This window comes from Schistocerca serialis, chromosome 1, assembly GCF_023864345.2.
Source record: "Schistocerca serialis cubense isolate TAMUIC-IGC-003099 chromosome 1, iqSchSeri2.2, whole genome shotgun sequence".
In the NCBI taxonomy this organism is placed as follows: domain Eukaryota; kingdom Metazoa; phylum Arthropoda; class Insecta; order Orthoptera; family Acrididae; genus Schistocerca; species Schistocerca serialis.
The window spans coordinates 1,175,623,724-1,175,644,146 of NC_064638.1; the positions used below are offsets into that span (position 1 = coordinate 1,175,623,724).

The following is a 20,423-nucleotide window of genomic DNA, read 5'->3' on the forward strand; positions in this document are numbered from 1 at the left end:
TACAGGATGCAAAATACTTCCATTTCCAGTTTCGCCTTCAGGCGCTCAGTCCGGAACCGCGGGACAGCTACGGTCGCAGGTTCGAATCCTGCCTCGGGCATGGATGTGTGTGGTGTCCTTAGGTTAGTTAGGTTTAAGTAGTTCTAAGTTCTAGGGGACTGATGACCACAGATGTTAAGTCCCATAGTGCTCAGAGCCATTTGAACCATTTTTGAACCAGTTTCGCCACAGTATCATCTGCAAACAGGGCTGACACTCTCTCCGGATTCGACTAAAATGGCACATCATCAACCCAAAGGAAGAAAGTGTATTGGGCCAATTATCGTACTCTACGGGACTGCCATTGCAGTCTCCCCATGCAGTTGACAAGGCGTCCTTGTTCGTTTTACTCGAGTAGCGTACTGTCACTTCCTGCATTCTGTTTCTGGAATAAAAACTAAACCACCCTTGTGCTGAAGAATCTACATCTACATTTATACCCCGCAAGCCAACAATGGTGTGTGGCGGAGGGCACTTTACGTGCCACTGTCATGACCTCCCTTTCCTGTTCCAGTCGCGTATGGTTCGCGGGAAGAACGACTGCCGGAAAGCCTCCGTGCGCGCTCGAATCTCTCTACTTTTACATTCGTGATCTCCTCGGGAGGCATACGTAGGGGGAAGCAATATATTCGATACCTAATCCAGAAACGCACCCTCTCGAAACCTGGACAGTAAGCTACACCGCGATGCAGAACGCCTCTCTTGCAGAGTCTGCCACTTGAGTTTGCTAAACATCTCCGTAACGCTATCACGCTTACCAAATAACCCTGTGACGAAACGCGCTGCTCTTCTTTGGATCTTCTCTATCTCTTCCGTCAACCCGATCTGGTACGGATCCCACACTGATGAGCAATACTCAAGTATAGGTCGAATGAGTGATTTGTAAGCCTCCTCCTTTGTTGATGGACTACATTTTCTAAGGACTCTCCCAATGAATCTCAACCTGGCACCCGCCTTACCAACAATTAATTTTATATGATCATTCCACTTCAAATCGTTCCGCACGCATACTCCCAGATACTGCTACCAGTGTTTGTTCCGCTATCATATGATCATACAATAAAGGATCCTCATTTCTATGTATTCGCAATACATTACATTTGCCTATGTTAAGGGTCAGTTGCCACTCCCTGCACCAAGTGCCTATCCGCTGCAGATCTTCCTGCATTTCACTGCAATTTTTTAATGCCACAAATTCTCTGTATTTATTACACGAAAACTTTACATCTTTAATAAAATATTATCTCTCTTCAAATACACGTGATTGACACAGTCAGAATCTCAGAAGAACCAAAAGTGAATATATTTTATCATTTGACTAGAGGAACAAATTGATGATAGGAAGCCATGTCCGGAAACGACATTCAGTGCATTCAATGACGTAACGGAGCGTCGAAGTTAGGGGCCAATGGCCATCGCTAGGCCATCCCTCGAGCGACGGACTTGAGTTTTTAAGCGTCGGACTGGAGGCAGAACTTCTTGCGGTGCTCCTGGCGGTATTCAGGATGGCTTTGGACACTTACACACCTGCCGCAATAGCGAGGCGTTGCCCCATGTAACTTGAACGGTATGGAATAGTGATAGAACAGCGGTCACGTCAGCTATATGAATGCTTTCACTCAGTGTCTGGGTTTACTTATTTCACTTACAAACTTTTTCAGCCTTTCGGTATATAAACTATGACTAGGAATACCAACTTTTATGAAGACAAATAACGCATTTAATTTCGAGGAGAAATGAATTAAAAGTATATTTCTAAAAATTAAACATTTTCAAAACTTACGTATTTGTTCATTTAACGTATGGTTGACGTTGCGTCAGTCGTTGAGGGCTATCTGAAAATTATATTATTCCTGAAGAATCAATTTTGCGAAGGTCGCTAGTTATTATTTCTATTACTGTTACCGGTTTCGACGGATCTACGCTGTCATTATTGGATCTTATAACAGTATTAGATGTAGTGGGTTTCTTTTGCTTTGTATCCGCTATATGTTACATTTATTTTGTATTCAGTGCCAACTGCCAGTGTCTGCACCATTCATCGATCCTCTGCGGGTCATTCTGCAAATTGATCGGCACTACATCCCCAAGTAGATAGTAATAGGAATTCTGAAACACCCTGTATAGTGTATGAAATGTTACAAGATCCGATGATGACAGCGTATATATATCGAAACCGTTAATAGTAATAAAAAGAATTGTTAGCGATCTTGAAAACTTGATTCTTCGAGAATAATATCATTTTCTTAAATAAGAATTTTGCGTAATTCTGGCATTAAATATGGATTTTGTAAACTTATGTTTAAATAAAAGAACAATTTTTTTTATTATTGAAGTACATTGAAGCTCCCATCACCGGTAATTCTCTTTCAGTAGATGCTGAGGTGACGTGAACAGAAAGCAAATCAGATATATTTTTAATTGTTTGGTGACTTATGCTGTTTAAGCACAGACTGTCGTTTGTCGGAGCTCCCATCACCGATAATTCTCTTTCAGTAGATGCTGAGGTGACGTGAACAGAAAGCAAATCAGATATATTTTTAATTGTTTGGTGACTTATGCTGTTTAAGCACAGACTGTCGTTTGTCGGAAGTATTTTTTTTTTCGTGAGAAATGCTTCGTATCATTCCGTATCAATTTTGAATTTCTTAAAACAATACATTTTCAGAATATGAATCATTCTTACAGATACGGTATATCGAACACCATTTAGCGTTTTTGCACATTTGATAGAGACAATTTTTTACTATTAAGTAAATATCTTCTCGTAAGCATGGACGAAAAAATGGTCTAAAAGCTACTTATTGGCAGATATTAAAAATCATATACTGGAATGACAGTAACAGTTACGACAGGCGATAACGGAGTGATGTCGACAATAATTATTTAACACTGTCAAAACAATCGAATGTTTTCATTTGGTTGCTCTCACATTCTGATTTTACTCGAAGAAAATGATTGAAGCGATGCATGAAAGTGCAACCGACTGATCGGCAGTATCCATTACGTTGCTTCCATAAACTGGTTTCACTCAAAAGCATAAATTAATAGTCCGACCATAAGTACACTTCTGGCCATTAAAATTGCAACACCAAGAAAAAATCCAGATGATAAACGGGTATTCATTGGACAAATATATTATACTAGAACTGACATGTGATTAGATTTTCACGCATTTTGGGTGCATAGATCCTGAGACATCAGTACCCAGAACAACCACCTCTGGCCGTAATAACGGCCTTGATACGCCTGGGCTTTGAGTCAAACAGAGCTTGGCTGCCCATGGAGCTTCAACACGATACCACAGCTCATCAAGAGTAATGACTGGCGTATTGTGACGAGCCAGTTGCTCGACCACCATTGACCAGACGTTTTCAATTGGTGAGAGATCTGGAGAATGTGCTGGCAACTTGGGGTGATATGTGTTGGGTTGCCGGTCTTTTAGGTGAGTGAGATATTTTATGGGCCAGTTTCATTTTAGCTACCCTGTATAAGTTTGCAGACTTTCGTAGCGGTTGTCGTTGACGGCAAAACCTTATGACTCGTCAGGCCGCGTCGTATTCCACTTCAACCTTCTCCGTTCGACTGTTGAAGCTGACATTTTCGTGAACCATTTAGAGCAAAAGACAGTAAGCAACGCGGAATTGAAGTCATCTTGAGTTTGGATGAGCACGCCTGAAGAAGAATCAGAGCAGAGGCATCGAAAAGTCGATCACTGAAAAAATCGGAAGAGGAATACGTCGCGGTCTCCGGCCTTGAAGTCTGCTGGTATCTTTTGGTCACGCTCTTCATATCTACGCAACTAGGAAACTTGAAGTTTATGATGTTATCGTAGCTTTTATATTCTCAGCAACTGTGGTATATATTTCAGGATAAAATTCAGCCATCAGCTGCACAAGTAGCAAATTTATTTCACTTTAGCGGTCTCAACAAATTCATCTGTCAGCTCCAGAAGCCTACAAAATTTGAGATATTATAAATCATTAGAACTTGGCCGTATATGAATGTAAAGCACAAGAAACGTACTAAAAAAAACTTACTTAATATTGGTTTAGAAAATGTTAATATCTTTCACAAAAGCATAATGCCTTGACATGAAGAAAAATGTATATATTGTATGTGATACTTATAAATACAAATTGACAACTTATTTGTCTAAAAAATAATGACGTCACTGTGTCCTTTGCCACCAATGTCACCAAGTTGCTCTTTACAGATAATGAGAAGCCCACAACAGACAAATTTCTGAAATACTTGATAAATAAAATTCAGTGTAATATGTGTCCGAGTTTTTGTATGGGAAAGACAGGGAAGGCACTTGAGACCCTCTTTCGTGAAGACTTCCTTAACAAAGACACTGAAAATTCAAATAATTCGACTTCCTCAGAACATCTCAAAATCGAGAAACATACTCTTCCTCCTCCATATTTGCTTAATATGTATATTTTGCATGTAATTAACAAGGGCTACAAAATGAACTTCTGAGAAGAGCTCAAAATATTTGAACATTCCTACCTAAATTCCGAAGATTTGTCGAGCGATCAGCTTGCTTTGAAAAATGAAAACTATTTTTATGGTGTAGCATTTCTTATGAAATAGTGAAAATCAGCCCATTTCTTTTAGATGTTAATGTCTGCAATGGCTTACTTGTTCCTATGCGCCATGTTTTTCGTATTTATTACATATAAAACTTCCTTTATATACAATACTTCTAATTTTTATATCAGCGCACACTCCGCTGCAGAGTGAAAATCTCATTCTTTTATATGCTTGTACGCATGTTTCTTGCAGCTAGCACAACAACTTGACTATGTACACAAATGTGGTTTATAACTATAAGTTATCGATCTGTGATTATAATTATCACTTACAATATGTACATTTTTCGACATGTCGTGGCACTCCAAAAGTCATGGGGCACCTGCTAATATCGTGTCGGACCTCCTTTTGCCCATCGTAGTGCAGTAACTCGACGTGGCATGGACTTTTAGGTCTGAAATCAAACCCGCATTACTTCGAGACATTTATTTAACTAGTCTACAGTCGGAAGTAACGACTCTAAAGAAAAATAGAGAATAAACATCCATCGCTCAAAATCAGTTACCCTTCCAAGGAATAAACACTGCGCTTCACTGGGTGGTCTCTTGTTCCCACAGACTGAACTAGTCGCTGGAAGTTACCTGCACAAACGTTGAGCCATGCTGCCTCTATAGCCGTCCATAATTGTTCCCGGTGCACGAACTGATCTCTCGATTATGTCTCATAAATATTCGAAGGGATTTACGTCGGGCAATCTAGGTGGCCAAATCATTCGTTTCGAATTCTCCAGAATATTCTTCAAACTAATGGCGGACGATTGTGGCCCGGTGACAAAGCGCATTGTCATCCATAAAAATTAAGTCTATGAATGGTTGCAAATAGTCTCCAAGTAGCCTAACATAACCATTTCTAGTCATTGATCGGTTCAACTGCACCAGAGGACCCAGTCTATCCCAAGTAAACGCAAGCAACAGAAATCGGGATTCATCTCACCTGGCCAAGGCCTTACAATCGTCTAGATTCCAACCGACACGATCACGAGCCCAGGAGAGGCGCTGCAGGCGATGTCGTGTTGCTAGGAAAGGCACTCACGTCTCACGTCTGCTGCCATAACCCATTAACGCCAGATTTCGCCGCACTGTCGTAACGGATACGTTCGCCGTACGTTCCACATTGATTTCCTGCTGTTATTTCACGCAGTGTTGCATGTCTACTCTACGCAAACGCCGTTGCTCTCCACCGTTAAGAGAAGGTCGTTGGCCACTACGTTGTCCGTGGTGAGAGGTAATGCCTGAACTTTGGTATTCCCGGCATGCTATTGAGACTGTGGATCTCGGAACTTTGAATTCCCTAACGATTTCCGAAATGGAATGATTCAAATGGCTCTGAGCACTATGGGACTTAACATCTGAGGTCATCAGTCCCCTAGAACTTAGGACTACTTAAACCTAACTAACCTAAGGACATCACACACATCTATGCCCGAGGCAGCATTCGAATCTGCGACCGTAGCGGTTGAGGGAGTTGGCACCACATCTGCACACACACGTCACCTAATTCCCGTAAATTCCGGGGAGGGCGGGGGGCGGGGAGCGGGGGGGGGGGGGGGTGATGAGCTCTGAAGCCACGTTCAATCACATTCCAAATGTTTCCAGAATGACATTTTCAATCTGCAGTGGAGTGTGCGCTGACATGAAACTTCCTGGCAGATTAAAACTGTCAGCCGCACCGAGACTCGAACTCGGGACCTTTGCCTTTCGCGGGCAAGTGCTCTCTTGCACTGCCACGGAAAATGTGATCGTCATGATGGTGTGTACATGGTTTGCAACCAGTGTACGACACTCCTTGGCCGTCATGGTGCCTTGCACGAGCTACTCTGGTCCCATGCATGCCGACATTAATGTTCCCCAGAGCATAATGGAGGCGCCGCCAGCTTGTCTCCATCCCGCAGTACAGGTGTCTAGACGCTGTTCCCCTGGAAAACGACGGATTCGCGCCCCCCATCGGCATGATGAAGAAGATACCGGAATTCATCGGACCATGCAACGCCCTGCCACTGAACCAACGTCCAGTGTCGACGGTCACGTGCCCGTTTCAGTCGTAGTTGCCGATGTCGTGGTGTCAACATTGACACATGCCTTGGTCGTCAGCTGCGGAGGCCCATCGTTTGGTGTGTTTAGTGCACTGTGTGCTCAGACACACTTGTGCTCTGCCCAGCATTAAAGTCTGACGTTAGTTCCGCCACAGTTCGCCACTTGTCCTGTTTTACCAGTCTGCCTAGCCTAGGACGTCCGACGTCTGTTATGAGACGTGACCGCCCAAGCCACGACGTCTGGAAGTGGTTTCACCACGGTTTCGCCACGTGTTGAAGAAACTCACAGCAGCACTCCTCGAACACCCGACAAGTCGTGTCGTTTCCGAAATGCTTTGACAGAGCCTCCAAGCCATCACAATCTGCTCTCAGTGAAACTCAGACAGATCGCGTGCTCTTCCCCATTCTACACACGGACAGCACGCTCACTGATACTACATGCACCGTGCGAGTGTCTGATTATCAGTCATTTCCCGTCAGGTGATGCTGCTACCGCCTGGAAGGGTTTATATCGATAGTAGGTCGGTAGTCATAATGCTCTGGCTGATAAGTCTGTGTGCATATGGCTCTCGCAAGATGTCCGGACACCTCATTGTATGCTTCTGTGAAGAATATGACATCTGATAAACCAATATTAAGTACATTTTTGTAATACAATTCTTACACTTTACATATACACTACTGGCCATTAAAATTTCTACATCAAGAAGAAATGCAGAAGGTAAACGGGTATTCATTGGACAAATATATTATACTAGAACTGACATGTGGTTACATTTTCACACATTTTGGGTGCATAGATCCTGAGAAATCAATACCCAGAACAACCACCTATGGCTGTAATAACGGCCTTGCTACGCCTGGGCATCGAGTCAAACAGAGCTTGGATGGCGTGTACAGGTACAGCTGCCCATGCAGCTTCAACACGATGCCACAATTCATCAAGAGTACTGACTGGCGTATTGTGACGAGCCAGTTCTCGACCACCATTGACCAGACGTTTTCAATTGGTGAGAGATCTGGAGAATTTTCTGGCCAGGGCAGCAGTCGAATATTTTCTGTATCCAGAAAGGCCCTTACAGGACCTGCAACACGCGGTCGTGCAATATCCTGCTGAAATGTAGGGTTTCGCAGGGATCGAATGAAGGGGAGAGCCACGAGTCGTAACAAATCTGAAATGTAACGTCCACTGTTCAAAGTGCCGTCAATGCGAACAAGAGGTGACCGAGACGTGTAACCAATGGCACCCCATACCATCACGCCAGTATGGCGATGACGAATACACGCTTCCGATGTGCGTTCACCGCGATGTCGCCAAACACGGATGCGACCATCATGATGCTGTAAACAGAACCTGGATGCATCCGAAAAAATTACGTTTCGCCATTCGTGCACCCAGGTTCGTCGTTGAGTACACCATCACAGGCGCTCCTGTCTGTGATGCAGCGTCAAGGGTGACCGCAGCCACGGTCTCCGAGCTCATAGTCCATGCTGCTGCAAACGTCGTCGAACTGTTCGTGCAGATGATTGTTGTCTTGCAAACGTCCCCATCTGTTGACTCAGGGATCGAGACGTGGCTGCACGATCCGTTACAGCCTTGCGGATAAGATGCCTGTCATCTCGACTGCTAGTGATACGAGGCCGTTGAGATCCAGCACGGCGTTCCGTATTACCCTCCTGAACCCACCGATTCCATATTCTGCTAACAGTCATTGGATCTCGACCAACGCGAGCAGCAATACGATAAACGGCAATCGCGATACGCTACAATCCGACCTTTATCAAAGTCGGAACCGTGATTGTACGCATTTCTCCTCCTTAAAAGATGCATTACAACAACGTTTCACCAGGCAACGCCGGTCAACTGCTGTTTGTGTATGAGAAATCGGTTGGAAACTTTCCTCATGTCAGCACGTTGCAGGTGCGGCCACCGGCGCCAACCTTGTGTGAATGCTCTGAAAAGCTAATCATTTGCATATCACAGCATCTTCTTCCTGTCTGTTGAATTTCGCGTCTGTAGCACGTCATCTTCGTGGTGTAGAAATTTTAATGGCCAGTAATCTATGTGTGGTCAAGTTCTAACGGTTTACAGCATCCAAAATTTTGTAGGCTTCTGAAGCTGACACGTTAATCTATTGAAACCGGTAAAGCAAAATAAATTTCTTAATTATGCAACTGAAAACTGAACTTTATTCTGAACCTTGAAGTGTTATGTCTTTTTGTATCGGTTTATAGCTTCTGTACATTTGTCGTCAATTTGTTAATTCCACAGGCAGGACAGCAATGCCGATACTGTCCCCGTACTGCATGTCCAAGAGTGCCGTCATCTCGTACTGCGATGCTCTGCGTGTCGAGATGAAGAAGTGGGGCGTCTCCGTGTGCACGGTGGAGCCGTCCAGCTACATGTAAGCTCGACTGCTGAGGGATCAGCAGGAAAAGTACACCAAGCATCTGGTATATGATCTTCAGCTAAAGAATAACTTCATATATGACCCTAGATACTTCCTTGTTTACAATAACTGGGCTTCTTTGCTAACAATAATTACACTTCAAATAATATCGACTTTTATTGACGTGTATTTATTAATATCTCACTGCTCAATAATCACATAGGCTGTAATTCGTTATTACCTATGAGAGTTCACATTTGAAATTCACACAAGAGCCTCTTAGAAAAGGACATACTCATTAGAACGTCGGTAGAGAGACAGAGCGAATGTATAGCCCTTTGTGACATAATAGTGTAGGGCTACTATAAATGTACTGCAAAATTTGCATTTTGCACTCTAGAAATGGTCTGTGAGTGCCCCTTTGGTCACACAGTACACCCTACACAATACACCCTATGTGGCAACATCCTGTCACTGGTCAACACAGTAGCACTGATACATTCTCTGAGCTGTTCCACTTTTCTTCACAGTGGTGGTACGTAAACACGGTCCTTAATGGTTCAAATGGTTCTGAGCACTATGGGACTTAATATCTGAGGTCATCAGTCCCCTAGAACTTGGAACTTAGAACTACTTAAACCTAACTAACCTAAGGACATCACACACTTCCATGCCCGAGGCAGGATTCGAACCTGCGACCGTCGCGGTAGCGCGGTTCTAGACTGAAGCGCCTAGAACCGCTCGGCCGGTCCTTAATGGACCACCACATGAAAAAGTTACAAGGCGCTAGGTCAGGCGACCTGTGGTCAATGGGAACAGAGTCACGACATCTTCATCAGTACGTCCACTCCAGCGAAGCGAAAGTTGTTGTTTAGGTAGCGGCGAACATCGATGTTGCAAAAAAAGGGGTGCACCCGTCTTGTTGGAAGATGAAATACTCGTAATCAGCAGTCAGTTGTTGAAACAATCACAAGCGTAACACGTGTAAGTAGGACTTATCCGTCACGGTCTCTTCACAGAAGAAAAACAGCCCACACAGTTTCATCTGCGACACCGCACAGGAAACAGTAACCTTTGGCGAATCTCGTTCGAGCGCCAAAATTACATGAGGATGTTCAGTGAGGCACACTGTCACATGTGTGGCGAGTAACCTTTCTATATAAGGTGAAGGTTGCTTCGTCGCTGAGTATCAGCTTAGAGGCGAAATGTCCATCCCCGAGTGCTTCCTGTACTGAGATGTAAAACTGAAGGCACCGGCCACAATCCTCTGGTCTTAACTGTTGCACGAGCTGTAGACGGTACGGTTTGAAATGTAACTGTGTCGCAAAATTTTTCACGCGGTTTGCTGCCGTTTTCCAAGGTCGTGGCTTGCGCGGACCCATTATATTTTTCGACTGGGTACGAATCTTTATCTCACCTTCTCCACGACTGCATCAGACCTACCGGTGCTTTATTTTTTACACAGACAGTGTCGCTTAATTGTCGATATCAACGTACTATGTTCTGTTTACATAGCGGTTCACTTTCATGGTTACTTTTTCTGAGTGCACTCAGCCGCCGTTGTGACCGAGCGGTTCTAGGCGCTTCAGTCCGGAACCACGATGCTGCTACGCTCGCAGGTTCGAATCCTGCCTCGGGCATGGATATGTGTGATGTCCTTAGGTTAGTTAGTTTTAAGTAGTCCTAAGTCTAGGGGACTGATGACCTCAGATGTTAAGTCCCACAGTGCTTAGAGCCATTTGGACCATTTGAATGCACTCTGCCCTGTTGTCAATTCAATTCGACTTATTGTCACGAATTTTAGCCCCGTTATCTGGAAATTCTAAATTGGTCGTACATATTCGTTAATCCTGGCGTCATACAATGTTTTATATTAAATATGTAGTAGTAAATCACGTTAACAGTAACTATTAGTAATACTAATGTAAAAATAAAACAGAACATTTGAAAAATAAGAATCAATTTAAAAAATAATGTAAAATACAGGGAATTAACTCAAGTTCCTAGTGAATAACTTCCATCTTAAAATTACTAGATATGTTACTGGCAGCCTTGGAAGAATTCGAGGTTTGCCGACTAACTACAACTATATCTACTACATTATTCTACATCACCCACACTGGTACGTGTGCGCTTCGGCAATCCTCGAGTCTACGCATGCCCATGTAGGCCTTGTTTTCTTTTTATTTCATTTCTCTTTCTCCCAGTTAAATTTATATGTGCCTATATATGTAATTGAGGAAACGCTTCTCGTGACCTGTTGAAATTATATTGATATTCAGAGCGTCCACTTGATCTTATAGACTGAAAGTTAAGCGGTTGCGTTCTAGATATCCGATTTGCTATCATATTGACTTTGGTCACTTACAACTGTTGCAGGTCGCGGTCTAATTGTCTGCAGTCTCTTTCTTGCTGACAAGAAAGGAGCATCTGAGAACGATATGATCAGCGGAACCTTCCTCTCGACATTCACAGATTGGTGTCTTACTACATCCCAGTCGATGCAGATGTTTGGGATATGGACCGTAGTCTGTTAACAGCTACACCATACCTCGAGTAGTGGCGATGTCGCGCAGTTTGAGCCTGTTTCTGATGCAGTAAACACGCCTTTCAGTGCTCCTAGTGTCCCAGTCAGTCTGCCATTCATCTAACTTCGAGGCTCGTTAATGACTTTTATCAGTAATATGCGTTGGTGTGATCTCGTACACACGATCATGTTGCTCACGCACTGTTGTATCAAATAAACGTCTGGCATGTTCCAGCAAACAAAACTTTCTTCTTGCTTTGTCGCCATTTCGTCATTGCACTGCACTCCTGACGCCAACTGGAGGGTGCGCTGGTTCTGTTCATACATCAATCATATTTACACTTGCAATAGTTCGGAAAATACAGAACTGTGAAAACGGATGAATCATTTATAGTAGCCCTGTACAATTTCACACATGTTCAAAGACATTGGACACAATATTATTCTGTAAATAAAAATTAACTTCGGTTTTAGTTTCTGTTTGACATCCTTGTCTAATGTAATCAACCAAACAGCGAAGTTTATCACACGGGTGAACGATATACCACAATAATAGCGAACTAAACTGTTCGTGTGTTACTAGTCTCAGATTTATCATGCAGTGTAAAAACATTTAAATATCATGTTTTCCCCAAAGAAGACATTTATTTACGCCTGCAAGACAATATATTGCGAGATTCGCCACCATATAATCTTTCAACCAAACTCTATTGATTCCCAGACCACTGCGAGTGGGTATAACATTATTCATGTTCAGGAGCAGGCTTTACTCTTCGCTGTCGAAATTCGTACTTTGTACGGATCAAAGAGACACTTTCATAGCTGTCCTGTTTGAGACTTTCCCAACGTAGTAACCGCTTCATCGGTTCACAGGCGTCATCTCGGATAATGTTGTGGAGGCTGCACAATATTTCAACGAGACAGCTGCTCGTCATCTTCTGATGCTGCTGACATGTTGCTGCAATGGCTCGCCAATATATACGCTGACTCGCTAGAAAAGCGCAGGCTCCTATGGGTGGAAGTATAACGTCATGATAGACGAATCATAGAGCACGGTGACATCCAGTGGCCCCTTTCAGAGAACCGGGCCGCGATCTTCGCATTCACGACGCGGGAAGTCCGCAGCTCGTGGTCTAGTGGCTATCGTTGCTGCCTCTAGATCACGGGTCCCGGTTTCGATTCCCGGTCGGGTTGGGGATTTTCTCTACCCGGGGACTGGGCGTTTGTGTTGTCCTCACCATTTCATCAGCATCAGCATCATTCGTGACAGTGGCAAAATTTGACTGTGAAAAAATTGGGAATGTGTACGGGCGCTGATAACCTCGCAGTTGAGCGCTCCACAAACCAAACATCATCATCATCAACAACGACGCGGAAAAACGCGGCCCTGCGCGCTCTTGCACAGAGTGTTGGCGCCCAGTTTAAGTGTGCGGCCCCGATTCTCCATCTGTGTTGACTCGAATTCGTTCGTCTGCGTCCGACGATCCCTCAGCACCGCCAATGCTGGTTCCCAAGCCTTGCTGAGCTCAAAATGGTTCAAATGGCTCTGAGTACTATGGGACTTAACTTCTGAGGTCATTGGTCCCCTAGAACTACTTAAACCTAAGTAACCTAAGAACATCACACACATCCATGCCCGAGGCAGGATTCGAACCTGCGACCGTAGTGGTTGCGCGGTTCCAGACTGTAGCGCCTAGAGCCGCACGGCCATCCCGGCCGACCCTCATGAGCTGAAATCCCGTGTCTCTACTGATCAGGTCCTCACTTATATGTATTTCGATTGCTTCTTTAATGATAGGGCTCCAGCACGTGGAAGCTGACGAAAGGATGTTTGTCTCTCCATAGTTCATGCTGTGTCCCGTGACAAGACAGTGTTCAGCCACAGCAGACGTTTGTGGCTGACCCAGTATGGAGTGACGTCTGTGTTCAGCGCACCTATCCTTAACAGTGCGACACGCCTGGCTAGTGTATGATTTCCCACACTGGCACTGGATTTTATACATCCCTCGTCTCCTTAGAGCAAGGTTGTCTTCAACAGAACGCAGCATGGTTTGCACTCACGCTGGAGGGCGGACGACACATTTTAGTTGACTTCTTGATGCAATAATTTACCAACAGCAGTATGTATTGTAGAAATTTATTTTATTTTATGAACTTCTATGTGCTACCAGTTTCGGCATTACATTGATGCCATCTTCACGCCACACACGTCATAGTCGTAAAATCGCTATACATCGAAGGAGCCATGTAACTGGATCCGTGAATCAAATCGTTATGCAACGTCTCTTGGCGGCCAGGCGACACAGATAATTTTAGTTGATGTTTCTTGAACAGCCTGCAAGTCTTAATGGACACACCATCAACATAGGATAGAAAAACCATCCTCGCGGAGTTCTCTGTTTCTTCTGGCTGTTGTTGAGCTTTAGTGCGTGCAAGTTGAAATCCAATCCTGGCGATATGTGGACGACACCTTTGTAGTTTGGCCACATGGGACAGCAGCGTTTGATGCATTTCTGGAACACCTTAACTCCCTGCATCCGAGCATTTGCTTCACCATGAAACTGGAAAAAATGCAGACCTCCCGTTCAAAGGTGCTGGTCCGGGGAGAAGAAGACGGTTTGTTGGATCACAGTGTGCTTCGCAAACCAACTCACACTGACCTACAGTATATCTACGAGCTGCGAACTGCCATCACCCATCTCAATGCAGTTACCTCAGATGCCGGTAGCTTATCAGCAGAGCTTAGCCATCTTCGCTCTGATAAACAGATCCGTAATAGATTTCAATTTTCACGCACTAAACCTCAAGAATAGCCAGAAGCAACGGAGAACTCCACAAGAAAGGTTTTGCTACTTTTTGTTGGTGGCGTGTCCTTTAAAATTGGCAGGCTAATCAATAAATATCAAACAAAATGTGTCTTCCGCCCTCCAGCGCGAGTGCAAACTATCCTGGGTTTTGTTAAAGACAACCTAGGTCTAAGGAGGCGAGGATTATATAAAATCCTGTGCCAGTGTGGGAAATCACACACTGGAAGACGAGTCGCACTGTTAAGGATAGATACGCTAAACACAGACGTCACTCCAGATTGAGTCAGCCAGAAAAGTTTGCTGTGGCCGTGCACTGTCTTGACACGGGACACAGCATTAACTGCGGAGAGACAAAAATCCTCTTGTCCGCTTCCACGTACAGGAACTCCATCATTAAAGAAGCAGTGGAAATACGTATAAGTGAGGATCTGATCAATAGAGACACGGGATTTCAGCGCAGTAAGACATGGGAACCAGAATTGTCGGTACTAAGGCGTCGTCGGCCGCAGACGAACGAATCCAAGTCAACTCAGACGGAGAAACGGGGTCCGCACACTTAAAGTGGGCGCCAACATCCTGCGTATGCGCGTGTAGGGACGCACTGTTCCCGCGTCGTGTATGCGAAGCCCGGGGCCCCTTTTCTCCGGAAAGGGGCTATGGACGTCGCACTGCTCTGTGATTCGTTCAAATGTTCAAATGTGTGTGAAATCTTATGGGACTTAACTGCTAAGGTCATCAGTCCCTAAGCTTACACACTGATGATGACGATGATGAGATCCCATACTCCGAGGAGTGTAGGGGACGGTGCAAAAGACCCGCACCGCTGACTAGGCAAGGTCCTAGCGGAGGTGGTTCGCCAGTGCCTTCCTCCGACCGTAATGGGGATGAATGATGATGATGAAGACGACGCAACACCCAGCCATCTCGAGGCAGGAAAAATCCCTGACCCCGCCGGGAATCGAACCAGGGAGCCCGTGCTCGTGAAGCGAGAATGCTAATGCAAGACCACGAGCTGCGGACCAAGCTTACACATTACTTAACCTAAATAATCCTAAGGACAAACACACACACCCATGCCCGAGTGAGGACTCGAACCTCCGCCGGGACTGCAGCGCCAAAGACCGCTCGACTAATCCCGCGAGGCCCTGTGATTCGTCTACGAAGACGTCATAACTCCAGCATCAGGCGCCTGGCTTTTCTAGCGAGTCATTGCAGAAACACCTCAGTAAGCACCTGAAGATTAACAGCTGTCTCGTTGAAATATTGTGCAGTTTCCACAACATTATCCGACGGGACGCCCACGAATCCGTGAAGAACCTTTATAGGTGTCAAGTGTTTTGGCCATAGAATATGGGACATCCGCTTTCAGATACTGAATGTGATAATAAGTGGTTTCACGGTAAGGTAGAAACACAAAGAACCTATAAATCAAGGGATGGCCAGATGTGTTTCGTACCTGATGCCTCTGAGGCGTAGCCGCCCCGAAGGATATGTTAAATATATTTTTGAGTAATACGTTACAACATTTAAATTACCAGTACTTATTTCTAATATTTTGAGGTGGATTTAAATAATGACAGTAAATTTGTTTAGAACTGTTGTTACTGACTTTTTGATATGTTTTTCAAGCACACAGAAGCTATCCTGATGGCCGTACCTTGGGATGCTGGTTAGCTCTATATAACAGGTTTGAGAGCGTGGCAGCTACAGAATACAGACAATATTAAACGGTATTAATAAATGGTCCAACCGGTCACCCAAGCCAGTTGTAGGCTGCCTAATTAGTGCCATCCAGGAGCAACAAAAATTTGATTTCCAGTACGCTATTTCATTTAATTGTAGACCGAATCGAAAAATTTAAAATACTATCATAATCGACTCATTAAGAGATGTGATCTTACCTTAATGGTTTAACGCAATACGTCAAGTATTAAAGCTAGAAACATTTCTCGAGACAGCGTGATTCAAGGCACGTAAATTACCCGGAGTATATTCATTTGGCTTTTTAGAGCACTTAGTGACTTCCAACTAACTTTACACATAATTTCAAAACGTTTTGGAACTATTTCTCTCTGACAGCCCCCCATAAAGTAATGAAAGCGAAAACAGGTTACTGATTACTACATTTTTCTGTTCAAGCAGTAAAACATCAGCATCACCTATGACTTTTCATTTATTATTCCCTTACTAATAACCCGATTCGCAACACATTCTGGAGACATTATCCACGCATACCACTAAATGTAGGCTACCTGTTAAGTCATATCACTGTATAACGCTCAGTTCAGGATATATGATGTTTTAAACATCGAAATGCGTGAAAAACTAGCTAAGCACATTAACTCATTTCTATATTAATTAGACAACTGTTTGCCCGTTGGGCATTTTGATCACAATAGCCATACATTAACACGATATCGACCTTCTCCGCAATTGGTAAACGGTCCATTTTAACACAGGTAATGTATCACGAAGCAAATACCGTCCGCACTGGCGGAATGTTACGTGATACCATGTACTTATACGTTTGTGACTATTACAGCGCCATCTATCACAAAGCGAAAAAAGTGGTCCAACTAAAACATTCATATTTCTGTACGTACTACACTAATATGTAATAAAAAATGGGGGTGTCTCTGCTTTGCCCTCCGATGATACTCGGCGGATATTTTGTTTTCATGTGATGTATTATGGTCTTCTTATTCTGCTGTTTTAACGAATGCTTTTACGACATATCCAAGAATTAATAAATAATCTTCAGGCAGTGAATAACTGTGATGATCTCCTTAAAATACTGTACTTTTTTCAGGTCTGGTCTGAACAACCCCGACCATTTCAAGACAACAGTTTCGAAGAACTTTCAGACGTGCCCACTAAGTGTGAGGGAGGCTTACGGACTTGATTACGAAGATAAGTGCACGGTGAGTCACGTGCAAAATTTGACTCCCAACTTCTGTTCCTTAGATGAATATTTGTTTAGAAACTTCTAGCTTACTTAGTGCAAAAGTAGTGCACACTTAGCCTACTTCTACTATTAAACTAAATACTCTCTTTTGATAAGTGACGTCATTTATAGACGAAATAGTCAGCAGGCAATTATTATTATTTATTTATGCAACTTATGGCAAAACCGCGCAAAAATATGATACACGTACAACAGAAAAATAAGATATGAAACATACGTCCGAAAATATTAACAAACTAGTATAAAATTACAGCAAGTGAACACTCAGAACCGTTAACAAAATCGCACTTCCATCAGACTTCTACGGAGAAGGAACTTAACCATACCACAATTTTTTTTCTTTATTGATTTTCAATTCCCCCCGAAGGGGGCGGGCTGGCAGCAGCTTACTACGCTGCTCTACAGCCTACAGACTTTTGTTTAAAAAAGGAAGAAGAAAGAAATAAGGAAAAACAGGCGATAAAATGGTGATTTAAAGTGTAAAATGGCGTAAAAATGCGGAAAGTTAAAACAGAAAGCAAAAGGGGTTGGCAATGTTGATAAAATACACAGGAATCAGACAAGTAACATAGTAGACACACAATTAAAAAACATGGCGACAGTCTGGTTTCTGTTCGCAAGAGGGGAATAAAAAAAAAAAGCACACCCAGCGACAGTATGATGGCTGTTCACTACACTTCCCAAAAGACACAACACGGAGCACTCACTGGAAAAACACACCGTAAAACTCTGCACGAAAATGGCGGCACAAAGATGACACTCCCGATCCAAGGCAGATGGGGGGGGGGGGGACCTGGAGCAGGGGGAAAAACAAGGAAGGAGGAGAGGAAAAACGAAAAGGGGGGGGAACCAAGGAGGGAGAGGACTAATAAAGGGGGAGAAGGGCAGACGCGAGAGGGAGTGAGAGGAGGCAGAGGAGGGAAATGTAAAAGGACTCGGGGGAGAGAAGGGGGCAAAGAGAGGGGAGGTGGGGAAGAAAGAGGATGGAAGGGGGGAGAGGGAGCCCGGGAAAAGGACAGAGGAAAGGAGGGGGAGTGAGGATCAGAGTTGATAAGAGGGATAAATGGGGGGAGAGAGGGCATCATCCGGGAGGGGGAGTTGGTGGAAGCCACCTTGGGAAAGGAGATGTAGGGTGTAGAGATGGAAGGTAGGGGGGACGCAACGGTGAAGACATGGCAGGGGGCGGGGATCGGAGAGGAGAGGAGCAACCAGGGGGTGAGGGGGTTCAAGACGGCAGGAGGTGTAGAGGATGCGGATATGTTCGAGGAATAGGAGCAGATGGGGGAAAGGAATGAGATCATAGAGGATCCGCGTGGGGACGGGAGGCGTATACGGAAGGCGAGGCGGAGTGCATGACGCTCAAGGATCTGGAGGGACTTATAAAATTTGGGGGGGGGGGGGGGCAGATATCCAGGCAGGACTGGCATAACAGAGGATGGGACGGATTAAGGATTTGTAGGTGAGGAGGATGGTAGAGGGGTGCAACCCCCATGTCCGGCCGGAGAGGAGTTTGAGGAGTCGGAGGCGGTTGTGGGCTTTGGATTGGATGGAGTGGAGATGAGGGATCCAGGTGAGGTGACGGTCAATGGTGAGGCCAAGGTAGGTGAGGGTGGGGGTGAGGCAGACAGGACGGGCGCAGACAGTAAGGAAGAAATCCAGGAGCCGGAAGGAGCGAGTGGTACGACCTACGATGATTGCCTGGGTCTTGGAAGGGTTGAGTTTCAGGAGCCACTGGTTACACCATACAGCAAAAAGGTCAAGGCGAGTCTGGAGAAGGCGTTGGGACCGTTGGAGGGTAGGAGCGAGGGCGAGGAATGCGGTGTCATCAGCATATTGCAAGAGGTGTACTGGAGGGGGGGGGGGGGGTTAGGGCATATCTGCCGTGTACAGGAGGTAGAGGAGAGGGGAGAGGACAGAGCCCTGGGGCACACCTGCAGAGGGGCAGAAGGTGTGGGAATTGGCATTATGGATGGTAACATAGGAGGGGCGGTGGGAGAGGAAGGAGGCCACCAGACGGATGTAGTTGATAGGAAGGGCGTAGGTTTGGAGTTTAAACAGGAGACCGGGATGCCAGACACGGTCGTAGGCCTTTTCGAGATCAAGGAAGACAAAAATGGCAGAGCGACGGGAGTTAAGCTGGAGGGAGAGGAGATGAGTGAGGCGGAGGAGTTGGTCATCAGCAGAGAAGGAAGGTCGAAAGCCACATTGGGTGTTTGGGAGGAGGTGGTTTTGGCGGAGGTGGTGATGGATGCGCCGGGAAAGGATGGATTCCAAGAGCTTGCTGAACACCACAGCCAGTACACTAGATAACACTATCACATTTCGATCTCTACAAGCGAGTTGCAACCACATTTTATGCATCGTCTTGGTCTTTGGAGCATTCAAAAACCATTTTCACGACTTTTTATAGAACATTTCGACAATGTGATAACACACACCATTTGTAACCCATCCTCCGAAACGTTAATTCCAAGGCAAGATACCACTGTGCAAGAGCTTTACGGCAGTAGGGACAGCGCGTTAGGCAGTGACGTCACAGACATCACGTGCCCCATATAGAACGTTTTAGTGGGTTTTCACATTATTTGAATTTCATTTCCGGTTTTTTTAATGTTGATATTCTTGAGGAAAAAAAAGTTATGAGCTTAAAATGGCATTACTAGTCATTTAAGCTGATTTCCAGAAAACAGACAAATGCCGTGTTTTACGGCAAACGGGTTCGAGTATGGGAGCTTTACAGAGAGACCACGCTTCGTTACAAAATAAACCTGACCTTTGCGTAATACAAAAACATGTCTCTTATAATTGCAAACATTAAAGCCTCTCAGTTAAAAATGGAAAGAATGGCTCTGAGGTCATCAGTCCCTTTGACCTTAGAACTACTTAAACCTAGCTAACCTAAGGACATCACACACATCCATGCCCGAGGCAGGATTTGAACATGCGACCGTAGCGGTCGCGCGGTTCCAGACTGAAGCGCCTAGAACCGCTCGGCCACACCGGCCGGCCAATGGAAAGAATGTCACTTTGAAATAATAACAGTACAGATCAATATTAATTCGAT

General features: G+C 44.7%; 1 protein-coding gene across 3 annotated transcripts in view; it reads left to right on the forward strand.

Annotated features, from left to right (window-relative positions):
* The window catches only part of LOC126418639 (short-chain dehydrogenase/reductase family 9C member 7-like), a 173,546-nt gene that overhangs the window by 99,744 nt on the left and 53,379 nt on the right, over window positions 1-20,423 (forward strand). For all 3 annotated transcript variants that reach the window (XM_050085495.1, XM_050085514.1, XM_050085504.1), the window contains exons 5-6: window positions 8,943-9,075; window positions 17,204-17,315. In XM_050085495.1, the coding sequence (XP_049941452.1) occupies window positions 8,943-9,075; window positions 17,204-17,315 (245 nt within the window). The remainder of the gene's footprint in view (window positions 1-8,942; window positions 9,076-17,203; window positions 17,316-20,423) is intronic.